The sequence below is a fragment of the Protomyctophum bolini genome, assembly GCF_963924005.1.
Source record: "Protomyctophum bolini genome assembly, chromosome: 1".
NCBI lineage: Eukaryota > Metazoa > Chordata > Actinopteri > Myctophiformes > Myctophidae > Protomyctophum > Protomyctophum bolini.
Window position 1 is genome coordinate 37,854,711 of NC_137862.1, and position 17,548 is coordinate 37,872,258.

General features: G+C 42.5%; 1 protein-coding gene across 2 annotated transcripts in view; it reads left to right on the plus strand.

Moving 5' to 3' along the window:
- The window catches only part of LOC308319145 (semaphorin-4B-like), a 92,229-nt gene that overhangs the window by 56,549 nt on the left and 18,132 nt on the right, over positions 1–17,548 (plus strand). For both annotated transcript variants that reach the window (XM_080769022.1, XM_080769021.1), the window contains exons 3-8: positions 880–1,040; positions 1,602–1,664; positions 3,135–3,233; positions 5,264–5,375; positions 7,640–7,756; positions 10,130–10,287. In XM_080769022.1, coding sequence (XP_080625148.1) covers positions 880–1,040; positions 1,602–1,664; positions 3,135–3,233; positions 5,264–5,375; positions 7,640–7,756; positions 10,130–10,287 — 710 coding nt within the window. The remainder of the gene's footprint in view (positions 1–879; positions 1,041–1,601; positions 1,665–3,134; positions 3,234–5,263; positions 5,376–7,639; positions 7,757–10,129; positions 10,288–17,548) is intronic.

Genomic DNA, 17,548 nt, shown 5'->3' on the forward strand with positions numbered 1-17,548 from the left:
ATAATGATAATGATAATGCTAAAATAAATAAGGTTGAATGGTGAACATTCTGTGAAAATAGCCACTCTACAAGGCTACAAGCTCACAAGTGACACAGTTTGAGCTTGTAGATAAGCTATTTTCTGCAAAGGAGATGGCCCTGTATTGACCCCTGGGGGACTCTGGCCAACAAGATATACATTTTAATACATTTTCATATCTGGATTTGTAGCAGCTACTAATGTAATTACAGGAAAAAATGTAATAACTCAACTGGCAATAACCTTATAGCCTTAAGTTATACTTTTTTTCATTTGTTAATGCAAAAATAGTTAATCATTTTATAATAAATCAGAATTTCGGAACCAACATAATTTGCTTTGCATAATGCAATAATATTGGCCATTATTATTTTTGGGTGTGTGTGTGTGTGCGCGTGTGTGTGTGAGTGTGTGTGCGCGTAGATTTACAGTGTGCACACTTGTAGCTTGGAGCAAGTGTTCCGTTCCACTTCCATTCTGTTCTTTAACATCTTGTTCTGATGTAATATTAGAGCAGCACTCTGTAACCTTCTACCAGGGATTGGAACCCTGGTTCCCTGCTCATCTGCTGAATGTATTACCACTGAGCCAAAAGATAGAATGCCTACTTGCTCAGGGGAGAACATCATTTTCTTTTACCTTCCGGCAATACCTCTTGTTAACCAGTGGTGGTCCTACTCCTACCATACCACAGGGTCTAAATGTCTCAATAGAAGACCTAATACAAACGCCACAGTTGTGTTAGTTACTGTATATTCTATTAACATACTCTACCATACAGGTTGGACAGAATAAAAATGTATTCACCAAAGGAAAAGTGACGTGGTGTGGTTTTAAACACCATGTGTTTGTGTTGCAGATGCGAGGGACAGGACAGCGAAGAGGTTCTCGGTGAGAGGAGTGTTGAACTACACGTCTCTGCTGCTCAGTCAGGACGACGACATGCTGTATGTGGGCGCCCGGGAGGCACTGTTCGCCCTCAGTCTGTCTGACATCAGCAAGACCAAGCTGCAGAAGAACGTGAGTGCCGTGCTCCACTTGTGCTCTCTGGTATGATGGTGCCGCGCGCCCGGAAACGGCAGACCTTCAAACACTTTGACTGCCACGGTTAAGTTAATTCATAGTCCTTTTCAACGCCAAGCTTTTCAGCCACAGTGTCTTATTTTGAAGACCCCAAAAGCTGATCCGCGGAACCGGCAGTAATAAGCAGTAATTTCCGGGGCGGCCGCTAGTTACTTCTCTTTTGTCAGAAATGCTAATATAATCGCGAGGTTGCGGGGATTTTTTTTTGTTGAGCTCCTAAAACATTGACTGTATATAAATACAGTATGTGGACGTCACAGAACCTGGTGGTATGTTACCACTTGGCACTTGTCCACTGCATGCTACCTACTCGACTAATACTAACCGTACACTCTAAGCCAAATCTTCAACTTTACCTTATTATATTATTTACCTTGTTGCGCATCAACTAGAGTTCACGCTTACTCTGCTTATTCCGATGTCTGCACATGTAAGTCGCTCTGGACTCCTAAATGCCGAAATTGTAAATTGTAATGTGTTTGACTCTTTCATCTTCAGCTCACATGGGGGACTCCTGCTGGGAAGAGAGAGGAGTGCAGCTTCAAAGGAAAGAACCTACAGGTAAGATTCTGTAATGTTTATTATCAGTGAGGTGAGGTAGTGAGTTGAGGGTAGTGAGGTGAGGTGAGGTGAGTGAGGTAGTGAGTGAGTGAGGTGAGGTGGTGAGGTGAGGTAGTGAGTGAGTTGAGTGAGTGAGGGAGGTGACTGAGTGAGTGAGTGAGTGAGGTGAATGAGTGAGTTAGTGAGTGCGATTTGTGACTGTCTTCCCATGGAAGTCTTCAGCGATTTGTGGAAAATGCATCTAAAGTGAAAAACATGCTAGGCTGATCCAGCTACTTATGTAATGGGTGTGTTAGAGTTAGGTTTGCCAATGAGCAAGCACTGACTCTATTGTCACTACTTGCACTTTATTATTCATTTTATTAGATGCAGCTGTTCCCTTCTCTAGGAATATTCGTCCTCAGTTACAAGTTAAAGGAAATGACCAAATTCAATCACTATGATATCGTCTTCATGCTATTTGATTTTGAGTAGTCTATATCATCACCGTCAGGTCGAAACCTTGTATGTCTGAAATTGTTCCATTTTTTAATTATAAAAACAAGTCACAAGTGTGTGCAAATTGCTGATCTAAGCTAACAACAAGTCGCATCGCAGCGTGTTGTAAGTAACTCTTTCTTGTGCAATGAAGTGTGTAGGGCTTAAGTGGCTAAGACCTGTGACAGATCTATTCCACTGGCATTTCCCCATTAATACTTCTGTGTTGACAAACCTTTGAACAAGTGAAAACCAGGTTCATTGCGTGTATACTTTCCAGGGGAATTGCACTTTTCTTTTTGTTTGCGCAACAGTGACTTTCTTCCCCCTCACTGATTTGTTACATTGTTGTTATGCCAGCGGAGGCAACAAAAGCTGCTAACTGTACTTACAGTCACAGTGCAACAAAGACAAGACACTCTGCATTTGTTGTCGTGTGATGCTCCAAGTTCTCCCCAGCAGCGCTTCATATTTGACCGGACAAGTTATACCGTGTAACTTTCAATTAAAAACTAAACTAAAAACTTCTTTAAACACTTAAATGACACAGGCACCATAACGTTACAGACCATTTATTTATTAATGTATTTTAAAGTTAATACTGCGGTCACTTTCCAATATAGCGTCAGTGATCATAGGACCCTGCAGCATTCAGAGTTGTTGCCAGAAAGACTACTGAAATGAATGTCCTGTGCTTTATTGATCTAAAACAGTGGTTCTCAAAGTGTGCTACTGTATATATACAATCCTTTGTCCCTAATAGCACCAATATTTTCAGTTCGGGATCCACAGCTAAATGCATTATTCATTTGGGCGACCTTGACCTGAAAAAGAACCACTGGTCAAAAAGACCAGTATTTCATGAGACATTGATCTCGAGGAGAAGATGAACCGTACAGCTCTCAAGATGTCTAATAGTTTCTTTCACTTCTATTGTTCTCAGTTGTGACGAATTTCTCATACAGAACTCTCATTCACTTGCTTTCTTTGCAGACGGATTGCTTCAATTACATCAAGATTCTTCTGCGGTTAAACAGCACTCATCTTTATGTGTGTGGAACCTATGCTTTCAGCCCCATCTGTGCCTACATAGTAAGTCGTCAATATTTTTCATCTTTTTATCTTTTTATCTTGTAACTATTAACCCCCGAAAACATGGCCTATCTTGGGGGATGCAACAGTAAATCAAACAAGTCTATTTAACCTAGAACAATTAATACTTTTGTAAAATAATCTAGTAATGATCCATCTCGATTTTGGGCATGCCATTGAAAAGTAAAAACAAAAACAAAAAAAGTATATAGTGAAAATAGCCCATCTATAGACTCACAAGGCATTGTAATTCAACACATTGTGAGAACAAACTCACAGATCTGTGTGACTGCAGTCTGTGTTATATATTCGCCTGACCGAATACCGTGTTGTTCTCAGTGAGAAGCAGCAGATCCTGGGTCTGTTTGGTCTAATGGAAGCTCTTCCTTTAGGAGTGTTGGTAGTGCAGCCAGCATCCAAACGGAGTGACACTGTGATAGCAGGGCGAGTGCACTTGGAGAGAGATGCCGGGAATGAAGCTCTCTCCCTAATGACGTCACGTCCAAAGAATAATATCTCTCTACTGGGAAGGAGACAGGCCTGGCAGCACTCTGGGTCCTGAACTGAGATTCCAGGCATTTCTTAGCTCACTGTTTCTCAATATCACGTCCGGGGTCCAAATGGACCCTTATGGGTCTGTAACTCTGAGAGTGTTGTGCGGTTAAATGAACACTGAAGATTTTAGAGTGGAGATTGGGGCTCCCTGAGATAAAAACAATAAATTATTTTTTTTAAGGTTGAGAATCTCCTACCGTAACTAAACTATACTAGAACCAAATAGACCCAGAGCCATTTGTACGCTCTGAGTTACAGATCCTTAGGGTTCCATTTGGGACCCCTGGTGTTGTTTGTCTTAGTTCCCACTTATCATGTTTGACGGACTCCAGAACACAAGACTGTCTGTCTCTTCTCTGGACATTCCTACCAGCTACAGTATACATGGAGGATTGCTAAATAATAATAATAATAAACAGTGTTTTCATGTGCTGTACAAGGCGCCTGAAAGGGCTTCATGGACAAGCTTGCAACAATAAACATAAGACAAGAGGGTTAAACAATAAACTCCAGACATGACTTAAAAAGGGGAGTAAAAGAATAATATAATGAGGAAAATACAACCATGATCATGAAAAGATTGAAAATCAATATAGGCAAATGGTGCACAGCACACCGGTCCCTGTGAGGTGCCAGCCAAAGGGCTGAAAATTAAACCTCTTAAATTATGATTTAGATCGAAATGACAGATTTTCTAGCCAGACTAAAGCCAAAGTCTTAACTCCATAATCACTTAAACCCTATACATTTACAGTAGTTGACCGGGGTCCCCCAGGGACTGTGGTCTATACTAGCCTAGGGCCATTCCCCCAAATGTTGGTATTTGTGTGATATGAGGACAGGGGAATTAAATACATTATCAGTGTTCATTTCAGGATGCTTGCACTTCAGTTCCAAAAGTACTTTACTACAGGAGAAGAGAATCGGCTCATTAGGACAGACTCTGTCAAGAGGCACGTGTGTGAAACACAGTTCCTTGTGAATTTCTGGTTGAGTGTTTTTGTTGTTGATTGTTTTTTTCCCACTTTTACTAAGTGTTTTTTTCCCCCACACTGACATACCTGAACAATAAGTACAGTGCTAGGTTGGAGCCAGAAAATGACATGACTCTGTCCCTGGCCTGTCCACCATTAGGCTTTTACACAGATGCAACCCAACAAAAACAAAACAACACCACTAGCCTATATGCCCACCCAACCACAGCAGTGGTCCCCAGGTTGATTCTTATTGTCAGGATGGTGCTTTCTGGTTCACAATCGAATCACTGAAAACTCTCTCTAGGTACTGTAACACTTACTATGCATTCCATGTTCTACAGCAAATGTCTGCATCCCAGAATAGGAAATCTAGGGTTCAAGTGGTGAAAGTCAGGTTGTTAAGTAATGTTACAGTATATCGTCGCAGTAGCAGAGGGATTTGACCACCTCTGACTGCAATTTAATTGGTGATGATTTGGTCTCTGTACGTTTTTGCAGAACACGTCAACGTTCACTCTGGAGAGAGATGAGACGGGGGAGGTGCTGATGGAGGACGGACGCAGCCGCTGTCCCTTCAACCCAGAGTACAAATCCACCGCTATCATAGTTGGTATGTACTATGTAGTACCTTAAGAGTACAAATCTACCGCCATCATAGTTGGCATGTACTATGTAGTACCTTAAGAGTACAAATCTACCGCCATCATAGTTGGCATGTACTATGTAGTACCTTAAGAGTACAAATCTACCGCCATCATAGTTGGCATGTACTATGTAGTACCTTAAGAGTACAAATCTACCGCCATCATAGTTGGTATGTACTATGTAGTACCTTAAGAGTACAAATCCACCGCCATCATAGTTGGCATGTACTATGTAGTACCTTAAGAGTACAAATCTACCGCCATCATAGTTGGTATGTACTATGTAGTACCTTAAGAGTACAAATCCACCGCCATCATAGTTGGTATGTACTATGTAGTACCTTAAGAGTACAAATCTACCGCCATCATAGTTGGTATGTAATATGTAGTACCTTAAGAGTAACTTTTACAGAAAAAGACTCTCTCACCGTATATAAAATAGACGTAAAACTCCTTAGACTGAGACTTAAGAAAATATATTTTCTTTTATCATGCTCATAAAGTGCTCTGTGCTCAAAGTGCAATTAAAAAGGTCTTACGACCGAAACGTTTGCTTTTTACGGTGAGCGAGTCTTTTTCTGTCAAAGTTTCCCTTATGTTTTTGAGACCACCGCTACCGTAGTAAAGTTTGGAAAAAAAGGACGAAGAAAGGTGCAACAGTTTTCTCAGTGCTTCAGTACCTTAAGAGTACAAATCCACCGCCATCATAGTTGGTACAGTACATAGGTACTATGTAGTACCTTAAGAGTACAAATCCACCGCCATCATAGTAGGTATGTAGTACCTTAATACCACATGAGACCTAGGGCACGGATGGCACAACACAACAACTTGTATTCATTAAAACAAGTGCATCATAAATGCTTCCCCTTGACCATATCCAGCAGTTAGTCGTGTTACTGCTGAACTTCGTGGCTGTCTGCCGGGACGGGGCCAGACAAGAGCATTGAAACAATGTTACTTTCCATGTGTCTTTGATGTGGCCAGCATGGGTTCACGTAATGAGGACTTCATGTTTGGTTTGTTGACCATGTTCAGCTCTATGTGTCCTCATTAGGACAACTGCTCCTGTACAGCCTCTGTTTGAACTCATCTGATTACTTTACAAACCAGTCCACGTACGGCTCAAACACTGACCAGTGGTGGAAAGTAACTGTACTTTTTTTACTCCACTACAGTTTTACAGTTGATGTAGTTTATTATTGCAAAAACATACATTAACCAATTAAGCCCTATTTTAGACGACTTCTATTCGAAGATAGCTGATCTGCAAGCTCACAATGCATCGCATTGTGGTATTGCTATTACTTTGACTCAAATCTCAATACTTCTCCCACCGCTGTCAAACACTGAGCGAGATAATAGTTGAAGATGGACGATGCAAGTTAAACCCCTGTGAGACCTCAGCATGAGGGTGGTCTTTACTCAACCCATGAACCCACTAACTCCTCTTTAGTGCACTTCAGAGAGACCTAAATAGAACTTGTGTTTATTATGCCTTCGCTTAAGATCGCCCCCGTGTGTGTGTGTGTGTGTGTGTGTGTGTGTGTGTGTGTGTGTGTGTGTGTGTGTGTGTGTGTGTGTGTGCGTGCACTAGTGTGCATGCATGCTCATTTATGTCACTTGTTTTCATTGAATCATTTATTAGTCAAAACTATAAACGGTACAGAGGTACAGTGAAACACAAAAGGTCCTGGGGTCTGGTTTCCATTGTGGTCTTATACCTGTAAGAACTGTGCCCAACGCGGGGCCGAACCCATGACCCTGAGATTATTATTATCTCTGCTCTACCGACTGATACACCGTGCAGCAATATCAGGAACAGTAGTTTGCAGAGAACAATAAAACGTTTTATGTCTGGATAGGACATAAACATTACGGATTGCACCATTTAATAACCCATTTAGACCTGAGGCTGAGTGTAAAAGCCTTTTAAATCCTGACAAACTGTTTCAGAAAAACTCAAATATATATTCAGAAATTGTTGCTGTATACTATATACTGTACATAGCAAAAACGCCAGGAATTGACAGGTACAGTTTCCCGGTCTAAATGGGGGGCACCCAAATCCTATTTCAATGACATAATAAACATGATATTGGAGTGTGTTTTGTATATTTTCTTCCCCACATTGTACCACTACAGTGTCTTCAAGTAAATATGCTTTGTTTGTTACTGTTCACCACTGGCTGTTCTATACTCTGTGGTACATGTTATTGTTTCTCTGCAGACGGTGAGCTGTACAGCGGCACGGTCAGCAACTTTCAGGGCAACGAGCCGGTCATTTATAAGAGCCTGGGCCAGAGCACCGCCCTGAAGACGGAGAACTCTCTCAACTGGCTGCAAGGTGAACATACTCCTGTTGCACTGAACTCTGTGACCCGTTTCACTTCGTTTCTCCCCCTCCTGTGCCTGTCTGCTCCACACGACATCTACTGTACTCCACACATCTACTGTACAAGCTTACAACGCGTCACATTCTTTTGTAGAGCTAATTTTGAACATTTAACACATTTGGAGAAAAGAAAATGGGGTTGTCCGAGGCTAAATATATATCAATTTGGGGGTCCTTGGTATGAAAACGTTTGGGAACCACGGGTCTCCTCCACAGCGCAGATAAGCTCCAATTTCGTGGTGATCATTAGTGATGCCAGCTGGTGCTGTGATGCATGCAGACAGCCTGGCTTTAGATGGCGGGGAGCTCTGGGTCCTATCAGTGGCAGCACATGCACTTCAAAAACAGCCCCGTTCGCAGTGGTGGAAAGTCACTTAAGTACATTTACTCAAGTACTGTAGTACAGTAAGTACAATGTTTAGGTACTATACTTTTACTTTAGTTCAGTCAGATAACTGGGATGCACACGCAGATTAGACACACCAACGGACCGACATGCGGACACAACGGTCGGACATGCAGTCAAGCATGCGCTGCAGAGCCCACAGGTGGCGGTGGGAGAAAACAGTGCATAACAACACCAGGGATGTGTGTTGTGTAATGAGTTACTTTACACCATTTATTGAGGTGAGCCTTGGGTCGTATCAGTACAGTAGCAGTACATGCACTTCAAAACCATCCCTGTCTGGCAGGCTGGCTGGCAGTGCGTTCTGCCCCAGTTAGCTGCACTTCGCTCACAAAACATCGCTGTTGTCTTTTGATCTGTTGGGGTAAATCGATCAACGGAAGCTTCCTAGTAAAATTATACAGTGGTGGAAGAGGTAAAAGTAGAATTACACTAAGAAAAGGCCTGTATTCATAATTGTACTTGGGAGTAACAGTCGAGTGTGTAGAGAAGTGGGCTAAGCACGCAACCCTGGGGGGCCCCGGTGCTAGGGGACAGGGTGGGGGAGATGTGCTTGTTAGAAAGTCCAAAACCCAATTACAGTACATAGTTTGCTGTAGAGTTTACTAGGCAGGATAGTGTTGAAAGCCGAACTAAAGTCAATAAAAAGGAGTCTCCCATATGTGTTTTATGCTCTAGGTGTTCTATAGCCCTTGTGTGTAACACAAGGGCTATATGGCATCCTCTGTTGACCTGTTCCTCCTGTAGACAAACTGATAGTGATCTAATGATGGCGGTATATATGTCTCTCAAAACATTTAGCGACAATAGGGGTGAGTGCCACAGGCCTGTAGTCATTCAGGCCTGTGATATTCGGTTTCTTGGGAACCGGGACTATTGTCGCTGCCTTGAGACGTGCAGCATGAGCCTTGAGGCCGAGTGCCGCGCTACGAGCTTGTAGATCTGATATTTTTTGAAAAATCGTGAAAATGTGGCGCAAATCTTTGAATATATAAGCAAACGTTTTTAACTCATATCTTTGCTTCTGGGGGGGGGGGGGTCCCTGGAACAATATATTTTCAGATGGGGGTCGCCGGCCAATTACAAATATTTTTGGGCGTCCTTGACATGAAATTGTTTGAGAACGACTGACATGGAAACACAGGTTTTTCAGAAAACTGTCAGGATTTAGAAGGCATTTGTAGAATCCCTCCTCGATGTTGTAAGATGATAAGAGCGCCCCTCACTTCACACGGGTGTGATTTTTTAATTGTAAATATTACAAGTAAAATTACCTGAATTGTGTACTTGTTTAATGTGTAGTAAATGATACTTTCCATCACTGTAATGACATTGGGAGGAGGGAGGTAGGGTGACCAGATGTCCCTCTTTGCGTGGGACAGTCCCTCATTTCCAAGACTTCTCGGGCGTCCCATAAATTGAGACCTTGTCCCACATTGTGACTGGCAGACAATATTGCATCAGTGTTCAAATGCCCTAATAGTTGGCCTTCTGTTGTAAAGCTCTCTCATTGTCTCTTCCTGCAAGATGTGTTTTTAAGCCTGTTAAAATAGCATAAAAATTAAGCATGATTTTAAAACAAAATGTGAGACACCAAAGGAATTTATAAATGATAGCCATTAGGCCTACTGTATGGTCGAATGACATCAAGGCATTTAAAACTAAGGAGTAAGTTGCTAACCCCCGTCCCGCCATCCCACTTGTCCCACACAAGCGATACTTCTGTCCCTCAAATGAGCAGTTTTGATGTGGTCACCCTAGAGGGAGGAGATGCTGTTCATATCAAGCTATTCCTTCTCAGCGAAACCTCAGTAAAAGCCGTTAAATTGCCTCCTCTTACATGAAATGCGATGCACAATGTATTAATAGTCTCTCTTTCTCTCCTGACACCAACGTGTGTGTCTGTGTTTTTTGTACAGACCCGTCCTTTGTGGGATCAGCTTACATCGAGGAAAGCCAGCCAGTAGGGAACTCTGTGGGTGACGATGACAAGATCTACTTCTTCTTCAGCGAGGCTGGGAAGGAGTTTGACTTCTTTGACAACACCATTGTGTCGAGGATCGCTCGCGTGTGTAAGGTAAGAGCTGCGGGGGAGGGGGCGCGGTTGCGACACATAACGGCAAGACAACATTGAAGTACAGTAGAGCTCTGTTTGACTTATCCTCTAATCCAACGATGTATCAAGGCACACTGGTGTGCCGTGAGACAAGTTCAGGTGTGCCTGGGGACTTTGTGACAACCACACATTATTATTGCAATATTGTAATATATGTAAATGGTGCAATAAAGTATTTTACAATGTGCATTACAACCTGCTTCTATCGGGTAGTAGTAGTATTCTGATTCCTACCTCCTGAGCCACTGCCACCACAATATATGCAGTTGCCGTATACAAAAGTGTATGACTTTTGTATTGCTTTTGCTCATTTCCCAATACAGAATCAAATTCTATTCCCTAAAAAAGAATACTTTAACCACTTTGAATCTGGCGTCCCTATGTTGGGCATTAAACTCATTTGGACCTGGGACACCTATACGTTGCTATACGTATACTGTATCTTTCAATCTGGGAACAATTCTGTTGTTGCTATATACAGTATAGCAACACCTCTGTTGTTGCTATATACAGTATATATATATATACAGTATAGCAACATATACATTTTTTTATTCAAACAATTCCAAAAAAAGGCCATGATTTAGAAGGTCTAAATGTGTTTTCCTTTCACAAATGATCAAAAACAACAAAAAAAAGCTTGTCAGCTTGTTGCTATAAATACAGGCCAGCTGTTTTCAACCACATGGTTCAATCAGCTGGGTCTTCGTATCTAAGCAGCGACCCGACCCGTCCGTCCGTCCGTCCGTCTCGGGCGCCTTCCTCTGCAGTGTCATGTGTACATCTCCTTCAATCTGCCTCACAATGTCAGCTGCGTCCGTCCCGTCTGCACCCATCCTACTGGCAGCGTGTTAAGACGGCAAGCGCTCTGCAGGCTTCATTGGTATTCTAGCCTAGGGTGCTTCTACTGGCTGTTGGCAATGTTTTTCCCCTCGCTGTTTATGTGCAGGCAAAGCATGTCAACCCAGCCTCTGAAAACAGCAGATCTACTCTAGAAGCTCATTACGCGTTGCAATGCTACGAGACGTTCCATCTGCATTATTGGCACAAATAGCCTAGCTGAGCCTGAAACGACAGTAAACATGGACTTCTCATGGTTCTCACCATTCAAAGTCAGGTCGTATATGACTGTGTAGCACAGAGCTACCACCCTGTTATGTTTAGCACATTTTTGTTGACGGCGGACGGCAGGAATCCTGCACCCACCGCTACCTCTGTACCAGGCCATAGCAAAAGAAAACATGTGTTTGAATTTGGTTGCAAATATTTGAAAAGTTTGACGTGTGCTTGATTTATGTGACCAAAGTCACATACATTTCAGAGCATGACTTGTATCGGTATCTTGCTAGTGACAACGTTGCTGTCGGGTGGAAACCCTGTATGTTCAAATCCGTAGCTTTTCAGGAAATTGGGGGGGGGGGGGGGGGTGGAATTACCTGTGTTCCTTTGTAGTCATTATTTAGTCACAAGCTCTTGTTAACTAGTCATTGGTTCAGTATTTATAAAGACAACAGACACACTTAATCACTTTCACTTTCCAAAAGCTTGCTAAAATTAAAAAAAATTGCTGATCTCCCTAGTTCGTATCCCCGGACCGGCACGTTAAAATTACCACCGCTGAAGTGCCCTTGGACAAGGCATTGAACCCCTACCATGAAATGTTCTATGAGCAGGGCCTGGCTGTAAACAAGTTCTTGAGCTTAGTCCAGTTACCCTGGTACCTTTCCTTTCCTTTTTTGTGTGTGTGTGTGTGTGTGTGTGTGTGTGTGTGTGTGTGTGTGTGTGTGTGAAAATGTATATACGACAATGCATTGATTCCCTTTTATAGGAATGTATCTGGTAATATTTTTAAAAGCAAATCACCCAGTACTTTAACTCAAGTATAAATTTGACAAAACAACTTTCACTTTGTTGTTGTAATTGAGTAATATTTGACCAGGAGTATCCAATCTTAATTACTTTAAGTAAGATTTAAGTAAGTACTTTGTTCTCACCTCAAATACGTTTCTTTTCATGGTGTTCTAACTACTGTTTTGGGTTAGATTTGCCAAGTTGTTTTTGTCTCTCCTCCCTGGCTCTCGCTGTCCCCCTCCCTTCCACTCCCCTCGTCTGTTTATTCAGGTGTGTGGGGGTGGGGGGCACATACGGAAGACTGTGAACTGTTCCAACAATAAGTGGCACATCATGGTTTTTCATAGCTTTTTCAGGGGCTTGAATTGTTTGCCACTTCTTTTCAGGTCGACAGTAGAAATTTAAAATTGTGAATAATCTGAACTGTGTCATTTTGGGTCTCATGCAGGCTAGTGTGTTCTGGAGCACTGGTTCTCAAAGTGGGATCCAGGGACCACCCTAAGATTTATTTTTGCGCAACATTTTTACATATTTACAGTTTACATATACAGTAGTACACATATACTGTACAACTTCCCTAATGGTTATCTGGTTTCAGTATTTATTTATGGTGTATTGTCTCTATTATTAAGGTTATTGTAGCAGTCAATTTATTTTGGGGGTCGGGAGGGGGCGGGGCGGGGGTCCCGTGCCAAAAACGTTGAGAACCCCTGCCTTAGATGGGGTTGGCGAAAAGGGCCTTTCTGTGTGGAGTTTGCATGTTCTCCCCGTGTCCCCTAGGGTAGGTACGCTCACAAAACATACATACAACATCAAGGTCTCTAAACTGCCTCCCCCTGGCCAGCCTGATGGAGGGGAAAGGAAATGGCTGGAATAACGTGTTCCATCCACGCGCTACGTCCAGCCGTTGGATTCCTCATGCGCAGGGGTGAATAGTTCTTATAACTGTAGGGGGTGCCTACAGTCATAAGAACCCCCCCCCCCCCCCCCCCCACATGGAAATAACATTTGCATAAGCTATATAGAGACATATTTCCTATACAGTATATCCACATGTATGCACATTATATGAACCTGAATATGGGATATGCTGTATATGCAACATAGGCTATATTCTGCATACTTGCCATATATTGGCATAATATGTTAATATATTTAAAATAAAACCATAGCACCAACATTAGCTTTTTCATGCCACACACCCTTAAGAAGGTGCTCGCGCACCACAAGGGGTGCACGCACCACAGTTTGGGAACCACTGGGTTAGGGCATGGGGGCTGATTGAGTACACAAGTCCAACAGTGCAGCAACAATGGCGACATGCAGACAGCTGAGAGAGCAGGAATGTGCTGCTACTACTACTGTAGCCTGCTAATTGGCTGGCAGGGCCTGCTATTCTCCCATGTGCTTTCACCTCTCCTCTCTGGTCAACAAGATGATTGTTTGGGTTTAATAGTGACCCCCGGAGGACAAAGTCAGAATAGAATATCTGTGCATTGAATTATCCACTGAAAAGGCAAGGCAATTTATTTGTATAGCACGTTTCAACAAGGAGGCAAGTAAACATGCTTTACAATACATGCAACCTGAAATATCAAGAAAGCAGTATAAAGGCAGCATAAATAAACCCATTATGAAAGGACATTTGAATAAAAATAAGTGAAACTGAAAGATGTGAGAAAGTACAGTGCAGAAGTGTGATAGAAAGAAATCTCAATAAAAGGCAGCAGAAAACAGTAATGTTTTCGTTTGTGTCCCAGATATTTGGTGCATAAAAACTGAACACTGCTTCTCCACGTTTTAATTCAGATTCTGGAGATTCTGTGTGTGTGTGTGTGTGTGTGTGTGTGTGTGTGTGTGTGTGTGTGTGTGTGTGTGTGTGTGTGTGTGTGTGTGTGTGTGTGTGTGTGTGTGTGTGTGTGTGTGTGTGTGTGTGTGTGTGTGTGTGTGTGTGTGTGTGTGTGTGTGTTGTTTGGGTGCCGTGGGATGGTGTTAGCACTGAGGTGTGTCCTGGAGGTCTGGGGCGAGGCGCTCTGTGGTTCGGCGAGTCCCGTTGTTGTTGTTTAATCCTCCTCTTGTTTTTCATTGTTCCGGACAGTTTTTCATCATAACGGAGGAATGTCCTACAGTGTTTGCCAGCACTTAACATTGGTGTTTTGTACAATGGTGGAAAATGACTCAGATTTTGTTTTGCAAGCTCACAACCTGTTTGTGCTTGTAGTGCACTGGTGCACTTATCTACAAAGTGATTTGTAACAAGTTTTCAAATAAATGTTGTCTAAAAGCATATTTTATGTGAAGACCTGCAGTTTGTGTTTTTAATATATATTTTTCTGCCCCTGCAATTTTACATTTTTAAGGCCACAACAGCCTCTGTTGTTCAGTACAATTGCATTTTACATGAATTAACTTCTTAAAAGAGGTATTTATGTTGGGCGCTGGCCAAGTGGTCCAGGCGGCTGCCACATAATATAGGCTCTGGCCTATGTTCGGTAGCCATTCATGACGACCTTTGCTGCATATGTCTCTCCCCTTTTCTCCCTCCCACTTAAATGTCTGTCTTCACTAATAACTAAGGCAAAAAGCCTAAAACACATCTTTAAAAAAGAGATATTTATGTTACTATTGTGTTCTCAGTTCATAGGTCTGGGCACCATGGACAACGTTTTATTTCTAAACTTTGAACTTTGAATTAGACAAATCATGCAAGTTATTGTTTTGCATGATATTGTCTGTGTCATATTTCAGTTTTCTTTAAGCAGAAGTTTAATCAATAATTTACAGTGCAGATTGGGGTAGATAACAAATCGTATCAAATTAGGGTCTGTGGCCCAATGTATATCAAACTGGTGGTTCTTGAAATGTAATAGACTAGAATTTCGCCGGCCTTCGGCCGGCGAATCCTAGTTACATTGCAGCGCAATATGGGAAGAAGGAAATAGCGGGAGGTGACAGACTCCACTTCATGTTTCAGCTGTGTTTTTAAACTCAGTAGTGTGCCCTGCACATGTAGTAACGGATGGGTTATAAATTATTATAATAACAGAAAGTGTTTTTTATTTCTCATAAAAACGCAAACATGGTGAAACAGCCTATTTAATTTATACAAAAGGAGAAGAGAGAGAGCAATGTGTTTGTGGCTCAAACTTTGTCTAATATTGTTTTAGAGCAGTGGTTCTCAAACATTTCCATGCCAAGAGCAAAGGACCCCCAATATTTTTTCAATCTACAAAAATAATCCCCAAATCGCTTATAAATTAAATTAAATTACTTACTAATCGCTTATTTGGCAACACTGGCCAGAAATTACCAGTGTTGCTTCTTTTTGTCTTATTTTGTATAGACCTAGGTGGCTTGTTTCTGCCATAGAGTTATACTGGCAACACCTGGCTTCAGCTAGCTGGTGCTGCTGCTCTCTCGTCTCTGTGTGTACTGTCAGTCCCAGCTCCGTGACTGGGAGATGGGACTGTCGATAGTCTGGATAGAACTTTCTGTTACAGTTAAATCAATATAAAAGTACCACACAACTGAAAAGTATTGCGACTGTGACGGCGATCATGTTTGGACATCTATGGACAGCTATTTTTCGTGGCACATTATGTTTAATCACAACAACGTCACGTTTACTTTAGCTCCTCAATGTTTGGGTCGGGACATGTATGTGTCTACGTGCGCTCCAGTCTTAAGCATTAACATTTCAATGGCCGAGGATCGTTAAGAGTCTATTGTTCCGTGTTGTTGTTATTAGACGTGTGACAACGCAACAATAGGAAGCGATTACCACGGTCCATTCTGTTGCTGGCGCTCCGAGTAAAATGATCTGATTATAATCAGCTGTTTTATGTGCGTGCGTGCAGGCCAGGGTGTCACCCAGGAACCGATAGAGAGAACCGAAATGTAATTATTGTAATGGGTACCCGGTACTCGAGCATGTTCGGTTCGGTACCGGATTGGTCCCGAGGTTCGGGACCCACCCCTACCCCCCCCCTCTCTCTCTCTCTCTGACGTTCTCTCTCTCTCGCTCGCGCGCGTTACTCTAACACGTCTTTCTGTCTTTCTCTCTCTCTCTCTCTGTCAGAAAGCGTTGTCAGTTTACTCACAGCACCGTCACTCCTGTCAGTTATTTCGTCGTGTATTGGTAGCCTATATGAGCCCAATATTGGCGTTACGCATTTCACTTGAATAATGTTGTGTGCGCACGTGCGCACGCTGAGAAAGACAGTTATGTAATGAAACTGAAAATTATAAGTGCTGCACTGCTGTCTCGCTGGCGTATAGCCATTCCTGTGTGTGTGTGTGTGTGTGTGTGTGTGTGTGTGTGTGTGTGCAGGCGTGTGTAGTCGGCATTGGCTGGCAGGCGAAAATAGCAAAAGCTATACGTGTAACGTAAATATTTCGGCACAATCCAAGTAGTGACAATGAACAATGTTGATTTAACTAAGGGATTCGCTGAGTGTTTTATTTTGTAAATACAGGGATTTAGAAGTGATAAGCAAAATAGTGAGCCAATAATTTCTCCCCTTCCTTCTGTCTGTTATCCTGCGAGAGCCCTAAAAAGCAAGATGGCTGCCGATTGCGAGCTGAGAGACGGAGAAAATAGTGACGTGTGAGCCGGGGGCGGGCCTCTGACAACAGCATGAACACAGGGCAGTGTTGCCAGGTTTGCGAATTGTAAGCGAGTTGTAGTGTGTGTAAATAGCGTGGTTGTGGCCTTGTTTCTGCCCCTGTTGGGGCAACAGAACATGTCGACCAGTTTCTGTCAACCGCTTTTGGTCAGGTGACCAACTCCACAAATGTTAAATTAGATAGAGAAACACTACTGTATGTAATCTTATGCACGTTTTGGACGACTGAACATTTGAAGTTCCCAGAACGACCTTCATTCTCGCTGGGGTTCAGATAAACAGGGTTCTGCTGTAAACATGACAGTTCCAGTTGAGATATTTTATCGGGGGTTCAGACATTCCCTGTGACTTGTACTCCCCGAAGTCCAGAGATACACATGTTTACGATTTCACAATATTCAGGCATCAGGCATTCCAACTCCCATTCATTTTCATAGCAGTTTCTTACAATCCGAGATAGATACCACTTAAACCACTTAAAGGAGCACTCATTCAACCTTATCTTCATATAATTGATCCTCATTAAGTTTTTGCGTGCTCACTCTGTGTCTGATTTAGACAATTGAGAAACCTCTGCCCATGAGCGGTAAATTAAAAAAATTGAGTGAGTGGTACTGTACTGTACTGTACTGTACTGTACTGTACTGTACTGTACTGTACTGTACTGTACTGTACAAGCCCTCCCGCCTGGCCTCTCTCTTGGTGTGTGTGTGTGTGTGTGTGGGGTGTAATGGCTGCTAAAAACT